Here is a 21,200-nt window from a genome sequence, read left to right as displayed (position 1 = left end):
TAAAAGGCAAAGACGCATCATTGTAATCTGTTGCGGAAAATGTCATAGCTGGTTAGTTTTGAGACTAACACCATACTTAGCTCTCAAACTTGTTTAATTTTGAATAATATAATTAAAAAAAAAAAGTGATTTAAAAACAAGAAAAAACATGTAAAGAAAACGCCTAGTTATTGGGCCTAAACTACTCCTTAATGGGCTTACTTTTGTTTTTTTAAATTGAAAAAAAAAACACATCGTTATCGTTAAACCCTTGAATTGGCTGCAACAACGTCGTCTTCTTCATGTGATTCTCTGTCAAATCTTAAAACCCTAATTTTTTCTTACCTCCCGCAAATTCTAGCGTTCTCAAATCGTTAGCTTTTACTTCTCTGGAGCTCTAGTTTTGTGTTAAAGATGGGAAGACCTAAGAAGACCAGGGGGCAGGGGAATGAAGAAGGAGATGCGTCTCAATGAAGTCGAGGAGATCAATCTTCTGAACCAGTGGATCGAATCCCAGAAACCTGATTCAGGATCAAATCCACTTAACTTAAACAGCACCGAGAATATCTCTTCCTAAAGACGCCAAGATTGGAAAGTTCGAAGACGGCAAAAACGGTACCGTTTTGTCGCGTTGCGCAGGCGTAAGGAAGTTTGCTCAGTTGCCGATATCGGAAAAGAGGGTTGAAAGATGCGAAGTACGTCGATATGACTGATGTACAGAGAGCTGCCATACCTCATGGAAGAGATATTCTCGGTGCTGCGAGAACTGGGTCTGGCAAAACTTTGGCTTTTGTTATTCCGGTGAGGCTTCGATTGAATTCTCTCTTGTTACTATGTTCGTTAGATTGATCATTTGGGTATTTTTTTAAATTTTGGTTCTTTTTAATGGTTTTCATGATTACAACTTGGTTCCCCCTCAATTAGCAAATATTTCAAATTCGTCTCCCTTTATTTTTTTACTTTGTTATGTTTCGATGTGCAGGTATATCTGAATAACATGCGGAGTGGTTCAAGGTTTTTATCATTTGACAGATCTTGATTGAGGTTAGTTTGACCTGTAATGTCACAGTCTTATAATGTTGAATTTTCACTCTTTTTTTACCACTTATTGTTAAATCTGTTGATGTTCTCTCTTCGGCTCTGTTTGTGCAAGATTGTTTACAAAAGGGACTTGATAGCACATGGCACAGAGACGCTGTAGTTTTTGTTCTTCAAATATAGGGTTCTTCCGAGTTGTGACTGTTCGAAAACGTGAGAATGCATCTATCTCAAGCATAAAATTGATGACAGTGTCTGTCTTGATCATAGCCTAGTGTTTTGATTGCACTGTATGTCCTGAAGCAAATGTTATTACTGCATCAGTATCACTCATAGTTTGGTTAAGTGCAGGTTTTAGTTGTTAGATTCATAACGTTTTCGGTCGGGTAGTGGTTTGAGGTCTCACAATGTCAGATCCCAAAGAAAGTTGTTGGAAGGAATGCAAAGTTGGAGAGGAAGAGAAGGGTGTGTTTAAGTGGGAACTTGTTACCGAAAAGAGAGGGAGTAAAGGGAGCCGTAAGCTGTGGGAATGAAGCGTATACATTACGCGGGTTGTTCATGATGATCGCTCGCTCTTGTATGGGAGGGAATGATAACGAAACAACTAACGGGATAAAGCTATATGTGACCAGAATCCCACATGTATAATTTTCACTCAAGGATAAATGGTCGAAATTCACCAGTGAATTTGAACTCATGGCTACAAAAGACGATTTTGGGTAAGTAAAGTGATCTCGATGAATTGAGTGTGACATGGGCCCAAAATTAGGCCCAAATTCCGAGAAAGTAGAATAAACAATAAATAATAAAGGCCTTTTTTGAAAAAAATAAACATAGCGAATTATTAAAAAACCATACCAACGGGATCACTCAAATTTTGAAATCTCATCTCTCATCTCCCTTTCTCTCTCTTTTTCTCAAAACATACAAAGAGAGATGGATTCGAAAAAAAACCCAGCGAAAGCAAAAGTTTTGGTTTCGTCTTCGAATTCGAAGGTGAGGGTCGTTCTCAGGGTTCGTCCCTTTCTTCCCCGGGAAATATCCGACGAGAGTGGTGACGGAGTACGATCCTGCGTTTCCGTAACCGACGGCGATGCCGACGACTCTAGCCATGTGACAGTTCACCTCAAAGATCCAGATACCTGGTAATCCTCTTTTTTCTCCTTTTTTTTTTTAATTTTGGGTTCTTACTTACTGTTACTTTTAGAAATTTTGAATATGGATTTGGTGTTAATTTTGGAGCAGCCGAAACGAATCCTATCAGTTGGATGCGTTTTACGGGGGAGATGATGATAACGTGAAGCAGATCTTCGATAGAGAAGTAAGCCCTTTGATTGCAGGGATCTTTCACGGTTTCAACGCTACTGTGCTTGCTTATGGAGCCACCGGAAGCGGAAAGACCTTTACTATGCAGGTCTGTTTAAGCTACAATTTTTGGATTTTGGGTTACTATCCAATTTGGATTTCTGTGTTTAAATTTTTGTTGAAATTGAAGAACTTGTGACCAGTGTTGTTTTATCTGTATGAAGAGGATAGGGTTGGGTGAAATGAGAGATTTTTAGTGATTTAATATCTGGATTAGGGGTATGTTGGGTTACTTAGCTTCTGATTTATTTTATACAAATCTTTTTCTTTGTAATATTAAGCTCTGAAATGGCTGTTACAGACATTGATAGCTCTTTCTTACTTTTGAGGTTTTCTGTAAATTGCTTCTTCATGAGCTCTTTTTGCATTTTATAATCAGGGATTCGATGAGCTACCAGGTCTTATGCCATTGACCATGTCCACCGTTCTGTCTATGTGCGAGAAGACAGGGAGTAAAGCTGAGATTTCATATTATGAAGTTTACATGGACAGATGTTGGGATCTCCTAGAAGTTAAAGCCAACGAGATTGCTATTTGGGATGATAAAGATGGCCAAGTTCATCTTAAGGGACTTTCTAGTGTCCAAGTTAATTCCATGTCTGAGTTTCAAGAGGCATACTCGTCTGGTGTTCAGCGAAGGAAAGTTGCACACACTGGTTTAAATGATGTCTCTAGTAGAAGCCATGGAGTGCTTGTGATCTCAGTAACCTCACAAGGGTTTGTTACTGGAAAAATCAATCTCATTGATCTGGCAGGTTATGCTTTTACCATTCTTTTGAAGTATTTGAACACATCAGAAGTCCTTCTCTGCAGTGTTAACAAAAAACTCTATGGCTTATGCAGGTAACGAAGACAATAGAAGGACAGGCAATGAAGGAATCCGTTTACAAGAGAGTGCCAAGATTAATCAGTCATTATTTGCATTGTCCAATGTGGTTTATGCACTGAATAATAACCTGCCAAGAGTGCCTTACAGGGAAAGCAAATTGACTAGAATACTGCAGGATTCACTTGGAGGAACAAGTAGAGCTCTTATGGTGGCATGTCTGGTAGGGAAAGGGAGAATTTTTGTGTAGTCTTTGATTAAAGATATCCTTAGTGGCTAACGTGATGAATCTATTTGTTTGTTTTTGATGTTTTAGAATCCTGGAGAATACCAAGAATCTCTTCGCACTGTTAGCTTGGCTGCAAGGTCAAGGCACATCTCAAACAATGTTTCTTTGAATCTCAAGGTAGAGACCCCCAAGGTAAAGATAGATATGGAATCAAAACTGCAAGCCTGGCTTGAATCAAAAGGCAAGACGAAAAGTACACATAGAATGATGGCGATACGTTCTCCCTTGCTAAGTACAAATCAAACTTCAATTTTTCAAAGTTCGGTCAAGAAATCCGTCTGTCATAGATCAGCCATTGCAGAAAGTGCTAAGCTTGCCGCCACAGGACAGAGGTATTTCTTTTAGTGGTCTAGTTTTTTAAGTTTTCTACATCTTAAAACCACTTCCCTCATACTTTATGCATGCACAGGGATGCATTTGTGACCGCAAGGAACTTATTTGGTGGGGAAACTCTAGCTGCTTCACATCTATGGGTATGCTCTTCTGCATTCACTGTCTTTAAACATTGATATAGCTCGTTGCTCCATGTCTAATATAATTTATAAGTTATAAGTGATTGAGTTCTTTGAACATCCAGGAACCTATACAGAATCTGCAGTTAGCTTCTCCAACCAAAGAAGATGAGAGAGACACATCTGGCGAAGAGAATCTATCGGTATCAGAAGCAAGCTTGAGAGGTTGGCTTTCTTGAGCTATTTATTGATTCAAAAAAATTGGACATTTCCTTTTCTCCTTACCTTGGTTTGCGCTTGTTCCAGATAACCAATTGGGACTCGAGAAGAAATATACTGAACTGAGTCCTCTTCGGGAAGCTCTGTCTCCGATAGACACCAATGCAAAACCAAAATCAGCAGATGGAAGCTCTCCTATTCTGAAGTCAATGACCCCAAAAACACCTTTTCTTTCTGCAAACCCTGAGAATAGGCAGATGGAAGGCACCTGCCAGAAGTTCAATGCGTGGAGCACTAATTTAAAGGTATCATCATTTTCAAAACATGGTCTAGGTTGACAAGAAATTGAAATCTGATCTTTCTGCAATGTTTTTCGCTTCACAGACCTCTCTCATAAATGAGTACATTCACTTCTTGAACACAGCCAACAGGTAATTATAGCCTCCAGTTTCATCTGCTTCCATAACCCTTAGGATCACACTAACTTCTTCATTCATTTATTCTTTTTTGAACACACAGAGAAGAGCTAATGGAGTTAAAGGTAAATTTTGTGAACCGTGCTAACAGCAACATAAATTCAAAAAATGTCTGCTTCCATTGTCAATATTGGTTTCACTTACACATAGCTCTGTTTCTAATTTGTTCTCAGGGAATTGGAGATAAGATGGCTGACTACATTACTGAACTCAGAGGATCAAGCCCTTTAAAATCGGTAATACGATCATTCTTCTCCCCTTACTTATATCTTCTCCAAAAGATTAACTTGTCTTCATCTACTAACAAACTATCTGAATGTTCAACAGCTTAGTGATTTAGAGAAGATCGGTTTCACCTCAAGACAGGTACATAACTTGTTTAAAAGAGCCACTGAAGGAATTCTTGAGAAGCCAGTTTCTTCTGCTTCAACAACACCTTAGTTGTTTGTCTCCAGTAGCAAGAACTTGTGTATTATGTGTGAAGTGATTTCATTATTGTTTGATCTTGTTGTGTAGTAAGCTTGTAACCACAGACATGGGATTTGATCTTAAACGTGTACTGGGCAAGAAGAAAGAAGCAAACTTTAAAAGTTTCTAACTGAAACTTGTCAATCCAAAGACACAAATACAAAACCCATAATAATTTTGGTTTATAAAAGTTACATTGACATAACATACAGAGATATCTCAATGACCACCAAACCATAAAAACACACAGAAGAAGAAAGAAGACCAACGTCCCCCGGTAAAACTACCAGCGAAGTCAGCCAATTTATTACATATAAAGCAAACACCTAACATAACATTAGGGTTATTTAGGGTTTATATGGAGTTGTTCATTTGCAGGTGCAAGGGTTGCACTTGCAGTCAGATCCGCACTTGCAGGCATCATTCTCGGCGACGAAAGTCTCGCCGGAAGCCTCGTGCTGAGAGCTCATAGCTGGAGCAACGCCGAGGACAAGTGTCTCGGTGGTGGTGTTCTCCAAGTCTGGGTACATTTTGCAACTATACAAATCCCAAAAAACAAAAAAAAACAGAGATTTTATGTCAAATTAACCATAATTAAAATTGTGTTATGATCTAAACCAAGGATTAGGGATTTGAAGAAGATAATAAAAATTACCCTCCGCAACCATTGCCGCACTTGCAGGCAGATCCGCAACCACAGTTTCCTCCACAGCAAGACATGATGTTTCTCTAGAAAATTCTTGAAGAGATCTCAGAAAATTTTATGAAAAGATGATTTATAATTTAAGAGCTCAATTACAAAAACAATCAGTGAATGAAACTTATGAACGGAAGAGCTTCCTTATTTATAGGCAATATCAGAATTTTATTGACCGTCCACGTGTCGACGATCGTACTCCACTCTTATCACCTTCCTAAATAATCGTTCCTCAAAGTAATAACAATAGTTTCAGTTTACCCCTTTTCCAATAAAAACAGAAGAAAAAAATAATTTTTGAGAATGGAGAAGTTAAAAATTAAAGGTGTTTTATGTTTACATGAAAATCTAACAAAATCTTTGACTTTTAACTGCTTTTAAAATTAGGAAAATTATAAATTTAGTGCAAAATTTATTTCCTAAACAATTAACACCTCTTTCTTGTCAGTCAATTTTTTTTTCTATTAATTAATCATACTCCATTAATTCTCTCATTGATCAACATATGAGATTAGTTTCGATTTTAGAGACATATATCACTTTGGTTTATCCAATTCGGAGAAAAACAAAACAAGATGTTGCTAAAGTAAAGTAGTGTTCCAAAGTTTGGCGTCAATGACTTTTGTAAAAAGGTGAAGTGAGAGTACACAAAAAAAGATGATGATTCAACTTGAAGATGGGGTCTCAATGTTAAAAGTGGGTCTATGATCAACCTTGTCCGTTCTATGTGGGTATTCAGAATCGAATCTCTCCTTTCTTACCACACGTACGTCTCCAATTTACAAAAAAGTAATGCTGAAAACAGGAGAACCATCCATATGGGAATCATGCAGTGTGTCGATAAGTCTTGTTCTATAAAAAGCAAAAGAGTATCTATATCTAATATGAAAGGATTGTGTTTTTCTTTTCTTTTCTCGTGATTGAGAACTTACGTCAAGACACACAAAACTGATTAAATGTAGTAGTTTCGGGGTTTACACGTTGCCAAGAGTTAAAATGAACACTTGCAAGATTCTTTTCCTACGAATTCCAAAATTGCTTGAAAAAAATAAGCGCCCACCGTGGGGCTCGAACCCACGACCACAAGGTTAAGAGCCTTGCGCTCTACCAACTGAGCTAGACGGGCTTTTATTTACATCTCGCACAAACGCTTTATTTATACATAGTATATTGCACACTATGTTTGAATACAATACAATATACCTAACTTGCAAAATTGTTCTGTTGTTTTTTTTTTAATCCTCACTCATGTTAAGACATGATTTCCCCTACACAGTTTTATCACAAAACAACAACAATAATAATTCATACAAACACCATTTTTTTCTCGTTTATGTACCTTAAACTCCAAGCAAAAAAAAAAATCCAAAATCAAGAAATGATTCTTGAAATGCCTCTTAAACTGATACAAGCAATTCTTCTAGAAGCTCCTCGAAGATCAAATCTTCAACTTCAATCCCAACACATTCACTCTCGAACTGCAAATCCATCCATCCATCATCTCTCGACAAATCCCTACTCATAACTTTATCAAACGATTCTTGTTCGTCGTGTGGCTTGTACCTCAAGTAACAGCTTATTCTAACCCAAACTTCTTTCAAAACGCTATACCCCACCGGCATTGGATGTATCTTGCATAGGGACGATAATGGTTTGGGACAGTAATGGTAAGACCTTTCGTAGATTTCGATTAGGACCTCGTTGATAAGATCGAAGAGAAGCAAGTGGTTGCAGTTACCACCTTCTTCTTCGTTTCTCGAACATTCTGGATCTTGGAACATACATCCTGTTGTCGTTGTTACTTCTTCGTACACTAATGGATCTAGCGGCTGGTAATCTAACTGCCACATTGAGAGAGACTCTGGTGCATTGAAACCGGAGATCTCGAGAATGTCTCTTACATAGTTGAACTTTAATTTATCTTGTGCATCTATGTTGAGGACTTCGTCTAATTGTTTGCTTATTGAGACTCTCTCTGTATCTGGATCTTGCTCTGTACACAAAAAACAAACTTTGTCAATTTCACCGAAAAAAAAACTTTGTTATGGAGTAATGATTGAATGTTAATAATATATACAGTACATACCTCGAGAGATGTCGAAAACATTATCAGTGCTTTCTTCTGATGATTCTTTTAAGGATCTCGTTTCAGATTCAGCGTCAAGCATAGAGATTTCTCTGTTTTGTTCTGTCTCGATCATTGAAGTAATCTTTTCTGCGTCAATGGGTGAATCCTCAGAAGCATCCAGTGTTTGTTCAAGTGTTTCTTCGTGTTCTGAAGACTCAGAGTGATGTTCTGAGATCTCTGAAAAGTTTTCCAAGCCATCTTGTTCTTCCTCGATAGGTTGGACAGGAAGGTCATCAATCTTCAAAGAGTAAGATTTCATTTCAGGTAACGAAAGTATCCTTCCCAAGAATTTAGGAGTTCTCTTAGAAGGCAACGCTGATTCCTCAGACTCCACCTTTGATTTCTCTGAATTGTTATTACTGTTCTTCCCATCTCTTTGGAAGCTAGATTCATACAGTTGAAGGTATCTGTCGAGTGATCCACACAACGACGAAGCTCTTGTTATTTGCTTCAGTTTCGGTCCTTCTGCTTTGTTGTTGTTCTTAGTCGCAGAGCTTCCTCTCAAGTGTGAGAAAATGTCGTGTCTCAAATCTTTCGAAAAACCATAATTTCGAGGTACTTTGTCTAACACAGCATCCATAGTGATACGGTGTTTCTCGTTCTTGTTCTCGTTAATCACATGCTTTATCTTCTGCCTTAGGTCCTTGAAACGTTTGATCACCACTTGGTTCTTTCCTCGCTTCCTTGCATAACCAGAACCAGATGTATCTTCATCAGCTCTGTGTTCTGCAGCAATGGAAGGAGATGTTGGTTTTTTATCAATGTCTCCCACCAAGTCAAACCCATTATTATGATCCTCTCTGTTGCTACCATGAATAGGAAAGGATCCAGCTTTACTCATTGTTTTGGAGCTAAAAGACTGTTGGCTTTGGAAATGCCGGGCTAAAGGAGAACCTGGATCCTGCAATACTTTTAACAAGAAGTTTCTATTCATGTGTATCAGATTGAGAGCATCAAGACATGCTTTTGAACGTCTAGGTGATGTATCATCCTCATTCTCTGAGAAGTCCTTGGTGTTACTCATCTTTGGATCAAACCAATTAGCTTCATCCTCGTTGCTTTTCTCCTTATTCTTGGAATCTTTTTCATCAAAATCTGATTTACTTCCATCAGTAGTATCATCAACTGTAATGTTGTTCTCTACCCTAAAATCTTCACTGTCACCGTTGCTTGATTCCTCAGACATGAGATAAAGCGGGTTCAAGGAGCCAATCGCGGGTGAAATGCCAACCGACTTGTTAAAGATTCGGTTACGATCATCGCTGTTTGATGATGAAGTCTTATCTGAAGGAGCAACCTCACTCAATGATTCCTTCTCTTTTGGATTTGACTGGACAGGATAAGTGGAGCTTCTGTGATGACGACCTTTCCTCTTGGACTTGTCCTCTATTACAAGTGCCTTGATCAAAGCTTTCACAGACCTTTTGATTTCAGAATGTGTTTTCCTAGACCTCTCTTCTGAATTAAGTTTCTTGGACTTCTCCTCTGAAGTATGCTTCTTTTTTGCTTTCTCCCCTGAGTTAGACTCTTTGGACTTTACTGAAGAACTAGGCTTCTTTGGTGTTTGCCCAGATTCCTGAAGGAATTGAAACGGATGGCCAGTTAATAATTAAGAATCTGCCTTTATGAATTAAGTGCATATGTCAGTTTGGATCAACTTACATTATCTGTTTTATCTTCCACCTTGCTCTTGGCTAGGGGAATACCATCTGGTGATGGTATTGTGTTGTTTACTTCGTTTTTTGTTCCTGAAATCAGAACATAGTAAACATGTAAAAATGTGACAGAAGATATAAACAGTTTTGGAAATATGATTATGCTCATGAGATTATGAAAGCTGAACATATATACAGAGGAGCTGGGAACATCAAACAGAACCATGGCATTAGCAAAAGTTCGTTTCAAGAAATCCAACCTAACCAAAACATTCTAAAAGTGGGAGCCAAGTAATGTTTAATTACCAGGAGGATTTCTTCTGCAAATGGGTCGTTTGTGAGGAAGGCGTTTCTTGATGTAACGCCAATGGTTATGTTTAAGAATGTCAAAAAGTCCCCACATGAATCCAGGGTGGTTTTGGATTGGGGAGCAAGTTACTTTGTGACGCAAGTTCTTCCCCATTGGTGATTTGTAAAGAAAAGTAAAAAACTCACTCAAGCTATAAGTTTATCAAACCTGAAATCAAAACACAAGCGACACATTCGATCTCCTGCACAAAAAAATAAAAAAAAATTGTAAGGAAAAACAGAACAAGCGTTTCCAAAAAGTATGAGCCTTTAAGGTGAGATATTTGTATTGACTTATAGATCAACGTTTACATTACCCAGATTGTAAATGTTGTTGTTAATAACCGATTAGGGTAATGCATAATATGTATAATAACCGATCTGAATTCGTTCCGTAGTTAAAATCAAAGAACAGAAACGTATGATCCCAAAACCCAAAACAAAACGGGCGTAACGTAAAATTCAAAACACAGGAAGGAAACGGAGTTAAATGTGGGTTACCTAGTGGAGGAGGTGGTGACATGTTTCTGGAATTGTTGTATGGAGCATCATGTTCTTCTTGGTCGCCGTAGCCATGGCGGGGTAGACAGAGAGGGGAAAGAGAAAAGGAGAAAAGCTGAAGAAGAACCACCCACCAAGCCGTGCGTAACATGAACTTTTTTTTTAGAATTTTGCCGTTTCGCTGATTTTTTTATTTATTCTTTATTATATACGAAAAGGAAAAGAAGGTAATACTCATGGCCCAATCAGATAATATGTGGCCAATACTTCATATAGCCCATTAAGAGTTCATGGCCCTTTTTCAGTAGCTACTGATTTTGCTTAGTTTATGAATCTCATTATCTCACAATTATTATTCTCCTGTTTTAATAAAATACATCAGTGTATAAAAGTAGCGAAGGGACTTTAATTTTAAACTCAAAAATAGCTTTTGCAAGACCTTCTTTTGTTTTCTACAACCGAATAAATCTTCTTCAAGCGTATAATTTATAGAATCACATTATATGTACGTTTTTTTTTGTTTGGTCAAAAACATTATATGTACGTTAACAATTGTTTTTGCTAGATGTTCTATTCGTAAATCGTAATATGAGTTACTTGTATTTGTTTTTCCTTCGGTAAATGTGAAACTGGTATTATATTAAAAAAAAAAGTTGGCTAACTACACGAAGTATAGAAGAATACATGGTCACACATACCAAGTATACTATTGTATCTTCAATTACACGAAATATATGTATTACATGGCCACATGCATGAACTATATGGCGTTATGTGGTCAACACCATAGACATACAATCCGGTACACCGGTCGATTGACTCCGGCGAAGACCGACGTTGACTCCGGCATTGACTAAAAAAATTGTATTCTAATTTTTTTTTTTAAATTTATATTAAATCATTAATAGTTTTTCATTATAAAAAACATATTCAATTCAATATATTAATATTTTTATATATATCTAAAGTATTCATTCTTATAATTAGTTAATTTTTATTTTTAAAACATAAACTAATAGTTAAATAAAAATCATTGATAATTATTTTCATGATGTAATATAAAGGTATTTGCAAAAATATTCTTATTTTGTACCCTTTTGCAAACATACCCTCTATATTGTTTAGCTAAAATCAATTTTTTGTATGTTTATCTTTTATATATTAGAAGTAAATATTGTGAATTTATTTTGTTGTTGTATACATGTTATTAAGAGTATGCAAATTTTATAGTAAAAGTATCTAAAATTTTATACAACATTTACTATGCAAACTATAAAGTAAAGAGTCATATACTCAATCTTTTGCATATTATTTTTATAATGAAAGTAGTTGAATTTGATTTTATGATTTTGTAGTATTTAAATAATCTTATTATCAAAGATTTATAATTAATCATTACTTTAGCTTTAAAAATAAAAATTAACTAATTATAAGAATGAATAAGTTAGAGATATATAAAAATATTTAGATATTGAACTGAATATATTTTTTAATCATGAAAAACAAAAATGTTTACATATAATATTTCTTATTTTTGATTTTTAATAGAAAAAAAATTAATACATTTTTTTTGTCAACAGCGGAGTCAACGTCGGTCTTCGCCGGAGTCAGTCGACCAGTGTACCAGATTGTATGTTTATAGTGTTGACCACATAACGTCATATAGTTCATGCATGTAGCCATATAATATATATATATATATCGTGTAGTTGAGAATACAATAGTATATTTGGTATGTGTTACTATATATTCTCCTATACTTCGTGTAGTTAGCCATCTTTTTTCCTTATATTAATTTGTCAGTAACCGCCATCGATCAATGTAACTAAAAAATTCAACAAATTCTGTGATTTATTATTTGCGACAAATTTCAATTTCAAATCCGTCGCAATATATTACAGTTTGCATGTAACTTCTTCTGTAATGGATTTATGGATCTTTTTCTTCGCAAAGATGTAAGTGTGGGTGTAATTCAAGATGTAAGTTTATTTTTAAATTTATTTACATCATTCAGAAAGAAACGAAAACTTGTTTTTTTTCGTAAAATATGGAGGGTAACGTATTTTCCATTTTCCTTTCCAAAATTGTATTTTTTTTGGGTTCAACACATTATCAAGTCATTTGACTATTTGCCATTACTACTTTAATAACTCTTTTTTTTTTTTCTAATCTATCTTACAAAACCACCACACTCTTCCTCACAAAGTCAACTCCTTCGTACACAAAACATCTTTCAAAAAAATAGAAAAATGGCTTTTATATACATTAAAATTATTTTTTCTTTCTTTAATATTGCACGTTGGTTTAGTCAAACCAAATCGGATAGAGCATTCCCGATTCCCGAATCAGAATGTTACCATACAGGCTTTGAATTTCTCATCTTGGGTTTGAATGAAAATTAAAGATGTTCCAACCCTTAAAAACACACAATTCTTTTCAATTTGGATTTCATTTTACAAAAAAATCTGAACCAAAACTGAAAAAGAAACAAAGATGTATCAAACACAAAAATAAAATCTCAACTATAATCAAACTAATCGATTTAGATTCGTATTTATTTAATATAGAAAAGCTAAAAGAATTTTTATAATATACTAATAATTTTACTAATTCCACTAACCATTAGAATAAAAAATAAACCAATCCCAAAGAATAAAAATAAACTTCTCAAAGTCAACTCTTCTCTTTCTCTCTCTCTATAACCTATGACGTGACTCTGTCTCTTCTTCATCTTCTTCATTTGGTTCCAACTTCCCAACATAAATTTAACCAAACTCTATTTCACACCATCTCCTCTTTATGAACGACGCCAATTCAAGTGGCTAGAGAAAAACGACATCGTTTCAGATTTCTAATCTCTTAAATCTTCTTCTAACTTATGGGGAATGGAGTCACCACTTTGACCGGTTGCTGTACAGGAACCGTCGCCGGAGAAATTTCCCGACGGTACGACGTGTCTCTTGTTCACGACGGTCTTGGCCACTCTTTCTGCTACATACGACCGGATCTCACCGGTGTAGTATTACCTTCTCCTTCGCCGGAGATTCCTCTCCGATCAGAACCTATTCTTGAAACCACTACCACCTTCCGTTCAATCTCCGGCGCATCTGTCAGCGCAAACCCTTCAACGGCGCTCTCCGGAGCTTTGTCTTCTGATTCAGATTGTCAGTACAGCTCCGCCGTCTCCGCCTCCGCGTTCGAGAGCTCCGGTAGTTTCGCATCTCTCCCTCTCCAGCCTGTGCCGCGTGGCGCCACGTGGCAATCGGGTCCGATTGTCAACGAAACGGGTCACGGGTCAGCTCCGTTTGAGCGACGGTTCTTATCGGGTCCGATCGAAAGCGGGCTGTATTCGGGTCCGATCGAGCCCACTAAGAAGACTGAGAATGAGAAAGAGAAGCCGAAGAAGGTGAGAAGAAAAGCTTCAACGAAAAAACACAAATCGAAGAAGAGCTTTGTAACATTCAAAACACTATTCACGAGTCTAATCTCCAACAATAAACCTCGCTTGAAGAAGAGTGTGATCGAGCCGATCAACGGTTCTGATTCATCAGAGTCCGATCATCATCATCATCATGAACATGTGATCAGTTCCTCAAGAAGTCACGAAAACCCTAAATCTGATCTTGAAGAAGAAGTTAAAGAAGAAGATGGAAAACAGAGTACTGACTCTGTTTTGGATGTTGAATGGGCTCAGGGGAAAGCAGGGGAGGATCGTGTACACGTGGTTGTATCTGAAGACAACGGATGGGTCTTTGTCGGAATCTACGACGGGTTCAGTGGTCCAGATGCGCCGGATTATCTCCTCAACAATCTATACACCGCCGTGCAAAAGGAGCTTGATGGGTTACTTCGGAAGGACGAAAAGGTTAGGTCTTTTGGTGAAAACGGCGAGACCCGGATGGGAAAATGTTCCGATGAGGAAGATTCCGATTCGGGCAAAGAGAATTGTCCTGAAGTGAACAGTGATGATGTAGTTGCTTCCGGTGCAAGAAACCAAGAGAAGAGTGTGAAATGGAGATGTGAATGGGAGAATAAGTCAAACAACAAGACCAAACCTGATAACAAATGTGATCAGAAAGGATCAAACTCGACGACGACAAACCATAAAGATGTTCTTAAAGCTCTTTTACAAGCGCTGAGGAAAACTGAAGATGCGTACCTAGAGCTAGCTGATCAAATGGTCCAAGAGAATCCGGAATTGGCATTGATGGGATCTTGTGTTCTCGTGACATTGATGAAAGGAGAAGATGTTTACGTGATGAATGTCGGGGATAGTCGAGCGGTTTTAGGCCGGAAACCTAATTTAGCCACCGGGAAAAAAAGGCAAAAGGAGTTGGAGAGAATTAAGGAAGATAGTTCATTAGAAGATCGTGAAATTTTGACGAATGGAGCCATGCGTAATACTTTGGTTCCTCTACAGCTTAACATGGAACATAGCACAAGAATTGAAGAGGTAATTAACAAACAATCATTGTGTTATTTGTGTTAATTGAAATGAGAGAAACTGATGGGGTTTTGTGTTTATGAGGACAGGAAGTGAGAAGAATCAAGAGGGAACATCCTGAAGATGATTGTGCGGTAGAGAATGATAGAGTTAAAGGTTACCTTAAGGTCACTCGTGCATTTGGAGCTGGATTTCTCAAACAGGTACTATTGTACTAAGATCACTCAAGATTGTAAACGTTAAATTTCATGTGTTTTCAACTCATACTATGTATTAACGTAGATCCCATGTTACTCATGTCGTACCAAAACGTATATAGTCGTCTAATCTAATTGTTCTTCAATTCTTTTCCCGCACAGCCTAAATGGAACGATGCACTTTTAGAGATGTTCAGGATAGACTACATTGGGACATCACCATACATTACATGTTCTCCATCACTGTGTCACCACAAGCTAACGTCACGTGACAAATTCCTAATCCTCTCTTCTGATGGATTGTATGAATATTTCTCAAACCAAGAAGCCATCTTCGAGGTTGAATCTTTCATATCTGCTTTTCCTGAAGGCGATCCAGCTCAACACTTAATCCAAGAAGTCCTCCTTCGTGCTGCCAACAAGTTTGGTAAGAAAATAAAATATATATTTTCCTCACATAAAAAAAAAGCCAAACTTCTGAATATTAATTGTTGAATTCTTATCTTTTTTTGTTTTTTTTGTTTCATTTTAGGTATGGATTTTCATGAATTGTTGGAGATACCACAAGGAGATCGTCGGAGGTATCACGATGATGTCTCTGTGATAGTGATCTCACTTGAAGGAAGAATATGGAGATCATCAATGTGAATATTATTGTTGTTTTTATTCATGAATTTGAATATATTGAAGAACTAATTACAATAACTCGGCTTGATTTTTTTTTTCCGATTTAAAGTTTTTATTCTCATAATTTTTTCATATGTTGTATCTATGTTACCTATAATATAGTTTAGTAAAAATACACCAAACTGGCATATATATTTTCATACCTTTTGCTTTTTGGGTTATTTGGAGTTTTACTCATTGTATTTTTGTATGTATATCAAATCCATTTATTAGTTTCTACCACGTTAAAAATGTAGAAGATCTTAATGTCAATATTATTTGAAAAGAGGCATACTCTGTAGTTAATTTTGAGCCAACCCACGATATTACACATCGAACAAAAATTGCAAGTCCTTTTCAGAAAGTACTTCCACATATCAATGGTTGTCATTTGTTTAATATTCAATTTATATATTCCTCAGACACTTTATTATAAGATTCAAACTATTTTAAAAGCCTGTAAATTCTAAGTTTCTAACCTCTAATGGTTGTCATTTGTTTCAATCTGAAAAAGTCGAAAGACGCGTTTTGGAGACAACATGTCAATGGTTAGATAAAAACTCTCGTTTGACATAATATTTTATCAACTTATCCATTTTTACTCACAGATTTGAATCTTCATTTTTTTTTCCTCTAGACTTTCCAGTCAATCTTCTTTTACTTTCACAAACGACACTTTTTGTTGTTTTTTTCTTTGTGGAAATTACAAAATGTTACTTTTCCATTCCAAATATTTGTCACTTCAAATTCGACTTGAAATGTTATCAGATTCACTTTTTTTTTTTTTCATCAGTCACGGTTATATAAAGGATTATTGCGATTATCATCAATGTCGTCGACCTGCAAATTTATATAACTGTCTAAAAATTATTTCTTTAAATAATGAAAATAATCCGAACAGAACAGAGTTAACTACTTAGCTTACTTAATTTCAAAATATATTTCTCCTGTTTTTCCAAGTTTGGTAAAACTACTAAAACATTAGGACTGGATCAAAAGACATTCGAGTTCCTAATATTCCGGTGTAATCTATTCATAAACAGATCTCAAAAGACTTCGTTCCCATGACTTTGGAAATTCTCTTCCACATTGACTCGCCTAAATTCTCACATTAACCAACCACTTTCCTAATTCGATGACTATTACATACTTTACCGTTACATATGTTGTTTTTGCCATGTGGCTATACAGTATAGAAGAACCAAAATAAAACTATAGCCAGACAATGCGGAACTGTTGTAATCGGTTTTACCAAAAGAAACCTTAAACTGATGTTTATATAATAACAACATAATGAACTCACCATATAAACCTCTGGACACCATCCTCATGGCTCCACTTAAACGGTCTAAACAAGAACATTGCCATTGTAAACACATTAACAGAAACAAAAATAGTTCCGATGAGAAGCCAAGAGGCCAAGCCGCTGTTTTTGACACAGGAGTGAAGCATGAAGAGGTAAAACGGAATGGTGTAATATCTGAACTCGATCAATGGCGTAGGAGCAAGAACAGCGCACGTAGCTAAGAAATAGACCAATACCCATATCTGCCTTCGAGTTTTCGCTATAGAGTTGAGGACAAATAAGTCAGGTTCACAATGCAAAAAAATAGCGGGAAAAGTAAAGAATCACATTATACTACAAGAAACGGTTTTAACATACCTAATAGAGTTAGGATTGAGAACCAAGAATAGACGTAAACCGGGACTAACAGGTACTTCATTGACCAATGAAAGTTGATAATCTTTCTCCATAGATAGAAGGGATAATGGCGATTATCGGCGAGAAGATATGGATGAGCCAAGCTACAAATAATTTTCAGAAAACAAAGAGAATGAGAGTTTGTAGTAGAAGAGCTTAAGGCGTTTTGAGAGGAGTCAAGAAACCGAACCTGAAAAAGTGTACAGAGGCAAATCCGGCTATTAGAGCTACAAGACTAAGTAGCAGGCTTACAGGCCAAGTTCTATGGATCTTTTGAAACATAATTCTCAGTTGAACTACTGAGAAGTGTAGGGGAGCAGTGAACAGAGCAGAAACGAGACTAAAATACATTATCTGCGCAAAATGCAGTGAAACTACATGAGCCTCTTTTGCACCTGTGAATTTGAGGTGTTGGATCAGTAAAGAGACTCATAAAGTTCCATTTCAACGAAATATGTAAACTGAATTGACATACCGAGGACTATACCACCATTCCACAGGATAAAAATACCAAACAGTACCACAACGACGATAAAAGGGCTAAATTTGAGCAAAAGCCTCCATTTCATATTCCAAGATGATGAGATTACAGCATAAGTATCATAGAGTAGGCCTGCATTTTTAACCTTCTATTATGTAAGAGATGAGGAACATTTATGCTTAGCTATAACTTTTCCAAACTATAAATAAAACATGTAAACCAGCGTACCTGAAGTATCCTTTGCAAAAGAAACAGTTTTACCATGGTTAAAACGGTCTGAAGCGTCTGAACTGCTATCAGGTTTTCTTTTTCTAAGATTTGATCTCAGAGTTGCTCCTTTCCTATCACTCGCCTGATGCAAATCTTGATTTACTATTTCTTTCTCTTTCTGCCTCGTCGAGTCAAGAGTGAAGTCTATAACACCTGAGCAAGCAACGAAAAGCATCCAGACTACATTTGTTTGTCGGATAAAAACTGCTAAAGTGCCAAACTGCAAGAACAAACCCGTAATAAATTCGCCTACATACTAGTAACTCTAAGATCTAACAGAGTCAATACCAATTTGCTTCAAATTACTTACCAATGCACTGAGCATATATCTTTTCTTCAAACAAGCGAGGTACATGGCAAGAACTGCGGTTAATGACGCAACATCTGTATAGTAGAGGAAAGTGAAGAACCAATGGAGAGGGTAAAACGACATAACTACCGCCATAAAAGTTACTTTTCTATCACTGAGATTGGGCCCCAAGAATCTGATTATCTCATACACTAGAACTCCACACAACACTGCAAAAACAGCATTTGTAGACCGTAGGACAGACGTAGAACAAGCTTCTGCAAAGGACTGCGTAGTATTTTTCATCAACAACATCCCTGGAAACAAATTAGCAACATGTACTAGTGAAAGATAGTACCTGCAATATCAAAATTCCCAAATCAAAACACAATTAAAAAAAAAATCCAGACTTTAAAGGTGACACTACTTGAGAATTTATATAAGAAGGTGATGATTCAAGAAGAAGAGAGTATTACAATCCAGGTGGGGTAGTGATCATTGGATCCCAGCTTCTAAAATTCCCATTACAGTACTGCTGAGCTTGAGGCACATGGAATATCTCGTCCTGCAAGTAATCAAAAACAAATCAGAGAGAGAGAGAGAGAGAGAGAGAGAGAGAGAGAGAGAGAGTTCTCAATCACAGATTAAATCGAAGAACCCAAATTCTAAAAAAGGGGATTCTTTTTTTTGTTACCATGTAGGGTTCAGGAACAATATGATTGACGATGATCGACATCGGAATCACCCATAAGCTCGTTATAGCTGCAACGGCTAATTTCCCCATAGTTTCCACTAATTCCCAGAAAAAATAATCAATCAGATCCAAATAATTCGCGGATCAATCATGGGTTTTCGTGCCCTAACGAATCATCCATAACGGAAATCGAATTTTCCCGGAAAAGGTATTAAGTGAGCTGAAGAAGACGGTGAGGTTTCGTCGGTGAAAAAACTCGGGAGGAGGAGTCAAATCGAAGTCAATGTTTCAATATTGGGCTTTTACTAAAAGCCCAAGTCAGATGTAACGAGAAAGCCCTGTATGTATTTAGATATATTTATAATTCTCGTACCTTAAAAAGTAGATCTTTTCTATTAGACCTCAATGTTTTCATAAAACCTTTAACTTAAGACCCAAAAGTTTTGGTTATTTATTCGGATTTTTATTTATTTTCGCTTTAATACGTTGTCAACTTCACTCGTCGTAGATCAATTATCAACTTTATTTTCTGATAAGCATTGCACAGCTGTGTGTGTATCATTTTTTTTTTTTCTTTGGTAATAATGCCGAGCTGATATCGATATGACTCCGAATGAGTTTGCATTACTCTTATAACGAAAATGATATTCTAAAATCATCATATTATTTCGACATAAATTCACATCTTAGTTTAAGTTCATATATGTATTAGTAGTTTAGTTAGCGAGTTGTTTTTAGTTTAAGTCTACAAATTTAACCATATCAAATAGAGTTTGAAACTCTTTGCGGCTAGCAAATTCATAATCATATAATATATAGAACCAAAAAAAAATGCATGTGCGACTTACAATACAAAATTCCACAACTCATGTAAATAGTATGTAACTTCCATGAAATTTTCTCTTAGAAAAATGGTCCATTATAATTATTAGACAAACAAGACTAAGCATGTCCTACACAAATAGACAACAAAGCTGTCTCGTGTCCTTAAGAATATACACTGCAAAGGCGATTTTTATTAAAAGATGTGGGAATCACAACTAAAGCTTTTGAAAGCATCTCTGGACCCAGATCCCAACCTTTATCTTAATTTTACTATACCATATGTTTTGACTTTAGTTTATATTACTAGTACTTTTTTTGAGGTAAACTCCATAAGTAAAAGCTGTTTTCCCGTTTGCTTGCAAATGGAGACCTAAATAACACTATTAAATTTGCATAAATTCACCGTACACATTGTGATTATTTAGAGGGGGTTTTATGATTAAAGTAAGGTTTCAACTTCCACTAAGTAGTTTAGCGAGGTGAATAATAGTTTGTTACTGATGATGATCACTGGATAGAGTGGGTAAAAAACCAAGCAAAAGAAATGGTCCCAAAATTTGCATGTGGGATTTGATTCAAATATGTCTAAGCAGCATCCGTTGATGTCATAAAGTATCTCATTTTCTTACCTCTCCACATGTGTAAAAAAGGCAAACCACCTTTGCTATATAAAAAGCGAGAGAAACTACCCTCTTTGAATTATTATTTATACATATATCAATATGTATGTACTTTATGACGTTAACAATCGAGCTAGGTATTTGTACTAGGAAAAGAAAATTCTGCGTCGATATAATTCTAATCAGTGGAATAATTAAGGGAAACCCTGATTATAAGTTTCTTATATCAGTATATGGTACCATCATTTTGTAAATTTACGAAGATTTATTTGTTTAGAATAATAAGGCTTATAATCTCTCTTATTTTTGGGTTAAAATTAAGCTAGTATGTGATATAGCATAGCTAGAAAGTCTTATTATAACTAGTTATTGTATGCTTTGCAGGAGTTTGTGAAATTCGATTGTACGATCTTGTTAATTTTTCAGACTATTAAAATGGTCAATGCGAAAACATGTTATTTGATCATGTTTTGCAACTTTCTCTCATGACCTTTAATAGTACTATTTACACTTATGAATCATAAATTTCGTACTTGAATTGAGAATTGTTTCTCCTAATTTTGTGACCCAA

At 36.2% G+C, this 21,200-nt stretch overlaps 5 protein-coding genes, 1 long non-coding RNA gene and 1 other non-coding gene across 9 annotated transcripts; 3 read left to right on the top strand and 4 right to left on the bottom strand.

Moving 5' to 3' along the window:
• Positions 1-244: 244 nt before the first annotated feature.
• On the top strand, positions 245-1,792 carry LOC104708916 (uncharacterized). Its single transcript, XR_754888.3, has 3 exons — positions 245-780; positions 962-1,023; positions 1,133-1,792. It is a non-coding gene; the product is annotated as an uncharacterized LOC104708916 (long non-coding RNA).
• A 54-nt stretch (positions 1,793-1,846) lies between these two features.
• On the top strand, positions 1,847-5,242 carry LOC104708914 (kinesin-like protein KIN-10B). 2 transcript variants are annotated; one of them, XM_010425570.3, is made up of 12 exons: positions 1,847-2,162; positions 2,263-2,431; positions 2,762-3,137; positions 3,226-3,431; positions 3,525-3,829; positions 3,907-3,970; positions 4,075-4,174; positions 4,256-4,473; positions 4,553-4,599; positions 4,688-4,709; positions 4,818-4,880; positions 4,972-5,242. In XM_010425570.3, the coding sequence occupies exons 1-12, from the start codon at positions 1,954-1,956 to the stop codon at positions 5,083-5,085; spliced, it is 1,893 nt and encodes a 630-aa protein (XP_010423872.2). In that variant the 5' UTR covers positions 1,847-1,953; the 3' UTR covers positions 5,086-5,242. The 2 variants fall into 2 exon arrangements, with proteins under 2 accessions (XP_010423872.2, XP_087319150.1); XM_087463024.1 differs by having other exon boundaries at positions 1,871-2,162; positions 4,087-4,174.
• Positions 5,243-5,270: 28 nt separating this feature from the next.
• On the bottom strand, positions 5,271-5,928 carry LOC104708915 (metallothionein-like protein 2B). Its single transcript, XM_010425571.3, has 2 exons — positions 5,768-5,928; positions 5,271-5,649 (listed from the first exon to the last, which is right to left on the bottom strand). The coding sequence occupies exons 1-2, from the start codon at positions 5,830-5,832 to the stop codon at positions 5,481-5,483; spliced, it is 234 nt and encodes a 77-aa protein (XP_010423873.1). The 5' UTR covers positions 5,833-5,928; the 3' UTR covers positions 5,271-5,480.
• A 934-nt stretch (positions 5,929-6,862) lies between these two features.
• Positions 6,863-6,935, bottom strand: TRNAK-CUU (transfer RNA lysine (anticodon CUU)). The gene has a single exon. It is a non-coding gene; the product is annotated as a tRNA-Lys (tRNA).
• On the bottom strand, positions 6,922-10,624 carry LOC104708913 (uncharacterized). Its single transcript, XM_087463023.1, has 5 exons — positions 10,442-10,624; positions 9,899-10,143; positions 9,600-9,685; positions 7,896-9,513; positions 6,922-7,802 (listed from the first exon to the last, which is right to left on the bottom strand). The coding sequence occupies exons 2-5, from the start codon at positions 10,053-10,055 to the stop codon at positions 7,207-7,209; spliced, it is 2,457 nt and encodes an 818-aa protein (XP_087319149.1). The 5' UTR covers positions 10,056-10,143; positions 10,442-10,624; the 3' UTR covers positions 6,922-7,206.
• A 2,434-nt stretch (positions 10,625-13,058) lies between these two features.
• Positions 13,059-15,930, top strand: LOC104708911 (putative protein phosphatase 2C 66). The gene is made up of 4 exons (XM_087460481.1): positions 13,059-14,894; positions 14,975-15,088; positions 15,245-15,509; positions 15,615-15,930. The coding sequence occupies exons 1-4, from the start codon at positions 13,320-13,322 to the stop codon at positions 15,728-15,730; spliced, it is 2,070 nt and encodes a 689-aa protein (XP_087316607.1). The 5' UTR covers positions 13,059-13,319; the 3' UTR covers positions 15,731-15,930.
• Positions 15,931-16,871: 941 nt separating this feature from the next.
• Positions 16,872-19,510, bottom strand: LOC104708910 (dol-P-Glc:Glc(2)Man(9)GlcNAc(2)-PP-Dol alpha-1,2-glucosyltransferase). Of its 2 annotated transcripts, none has more exons than XR_015564459.1 (8): positions 19,185-19,510; positions 18,967-19,055; positions 18,512-18,848; positions 18,160-18,421; positions 17,926-18,063; positions 17,641-17,804; positions 17,412-17,554; positions 16,872-17,313 (listed from the first exon to the last, which is right to left on the bottom strand). XR_015564459.1 is itself a non-coding variant. In XM_010425566.3 (8 exons), the coding sequence occupies exons 1-8, from the start codon at positions 19,272-19,274 to the stop codon at positions 17,048-17,050; spliced, it is 1,530 nt and encodes a 509-aa protein (XP_010423868.2). In that variant the 5' UTR covers positions 19,275-19,510; the 3' UTR covers positions 16,872-17,047. The 2 variants fall into 2 exon arrangements, 1 of the variants encoding a protein (XP_010423868.2); XM_010425566.3 differs by having other exon boundaries at positions 17,641-17,845.
• Between the last annotated feature and the right edge of the window lie 1,690 nt (positions 19,511-21,200).

The sequence above is a fragment of the Camelina sativa genome, chromosome 8 (assembly GCF_030686135.1).
Source record: "Camelina sativa cultivar CO46 ecotype springtype chromosome 8, ASM3068613v1".
Classification (NCBI taxonomy): Eukaryota; Viridiplantae; Streptophyta; class Magnoliopsida; order Brassicales; family Brassicaceae; genus Camelina; species Camelina sativa.
The sequence above is the reverse complement of the archived record's forward strand: the minus strand, read 5'-3'. Positions and strand labels throughout refer to the sequence as shown.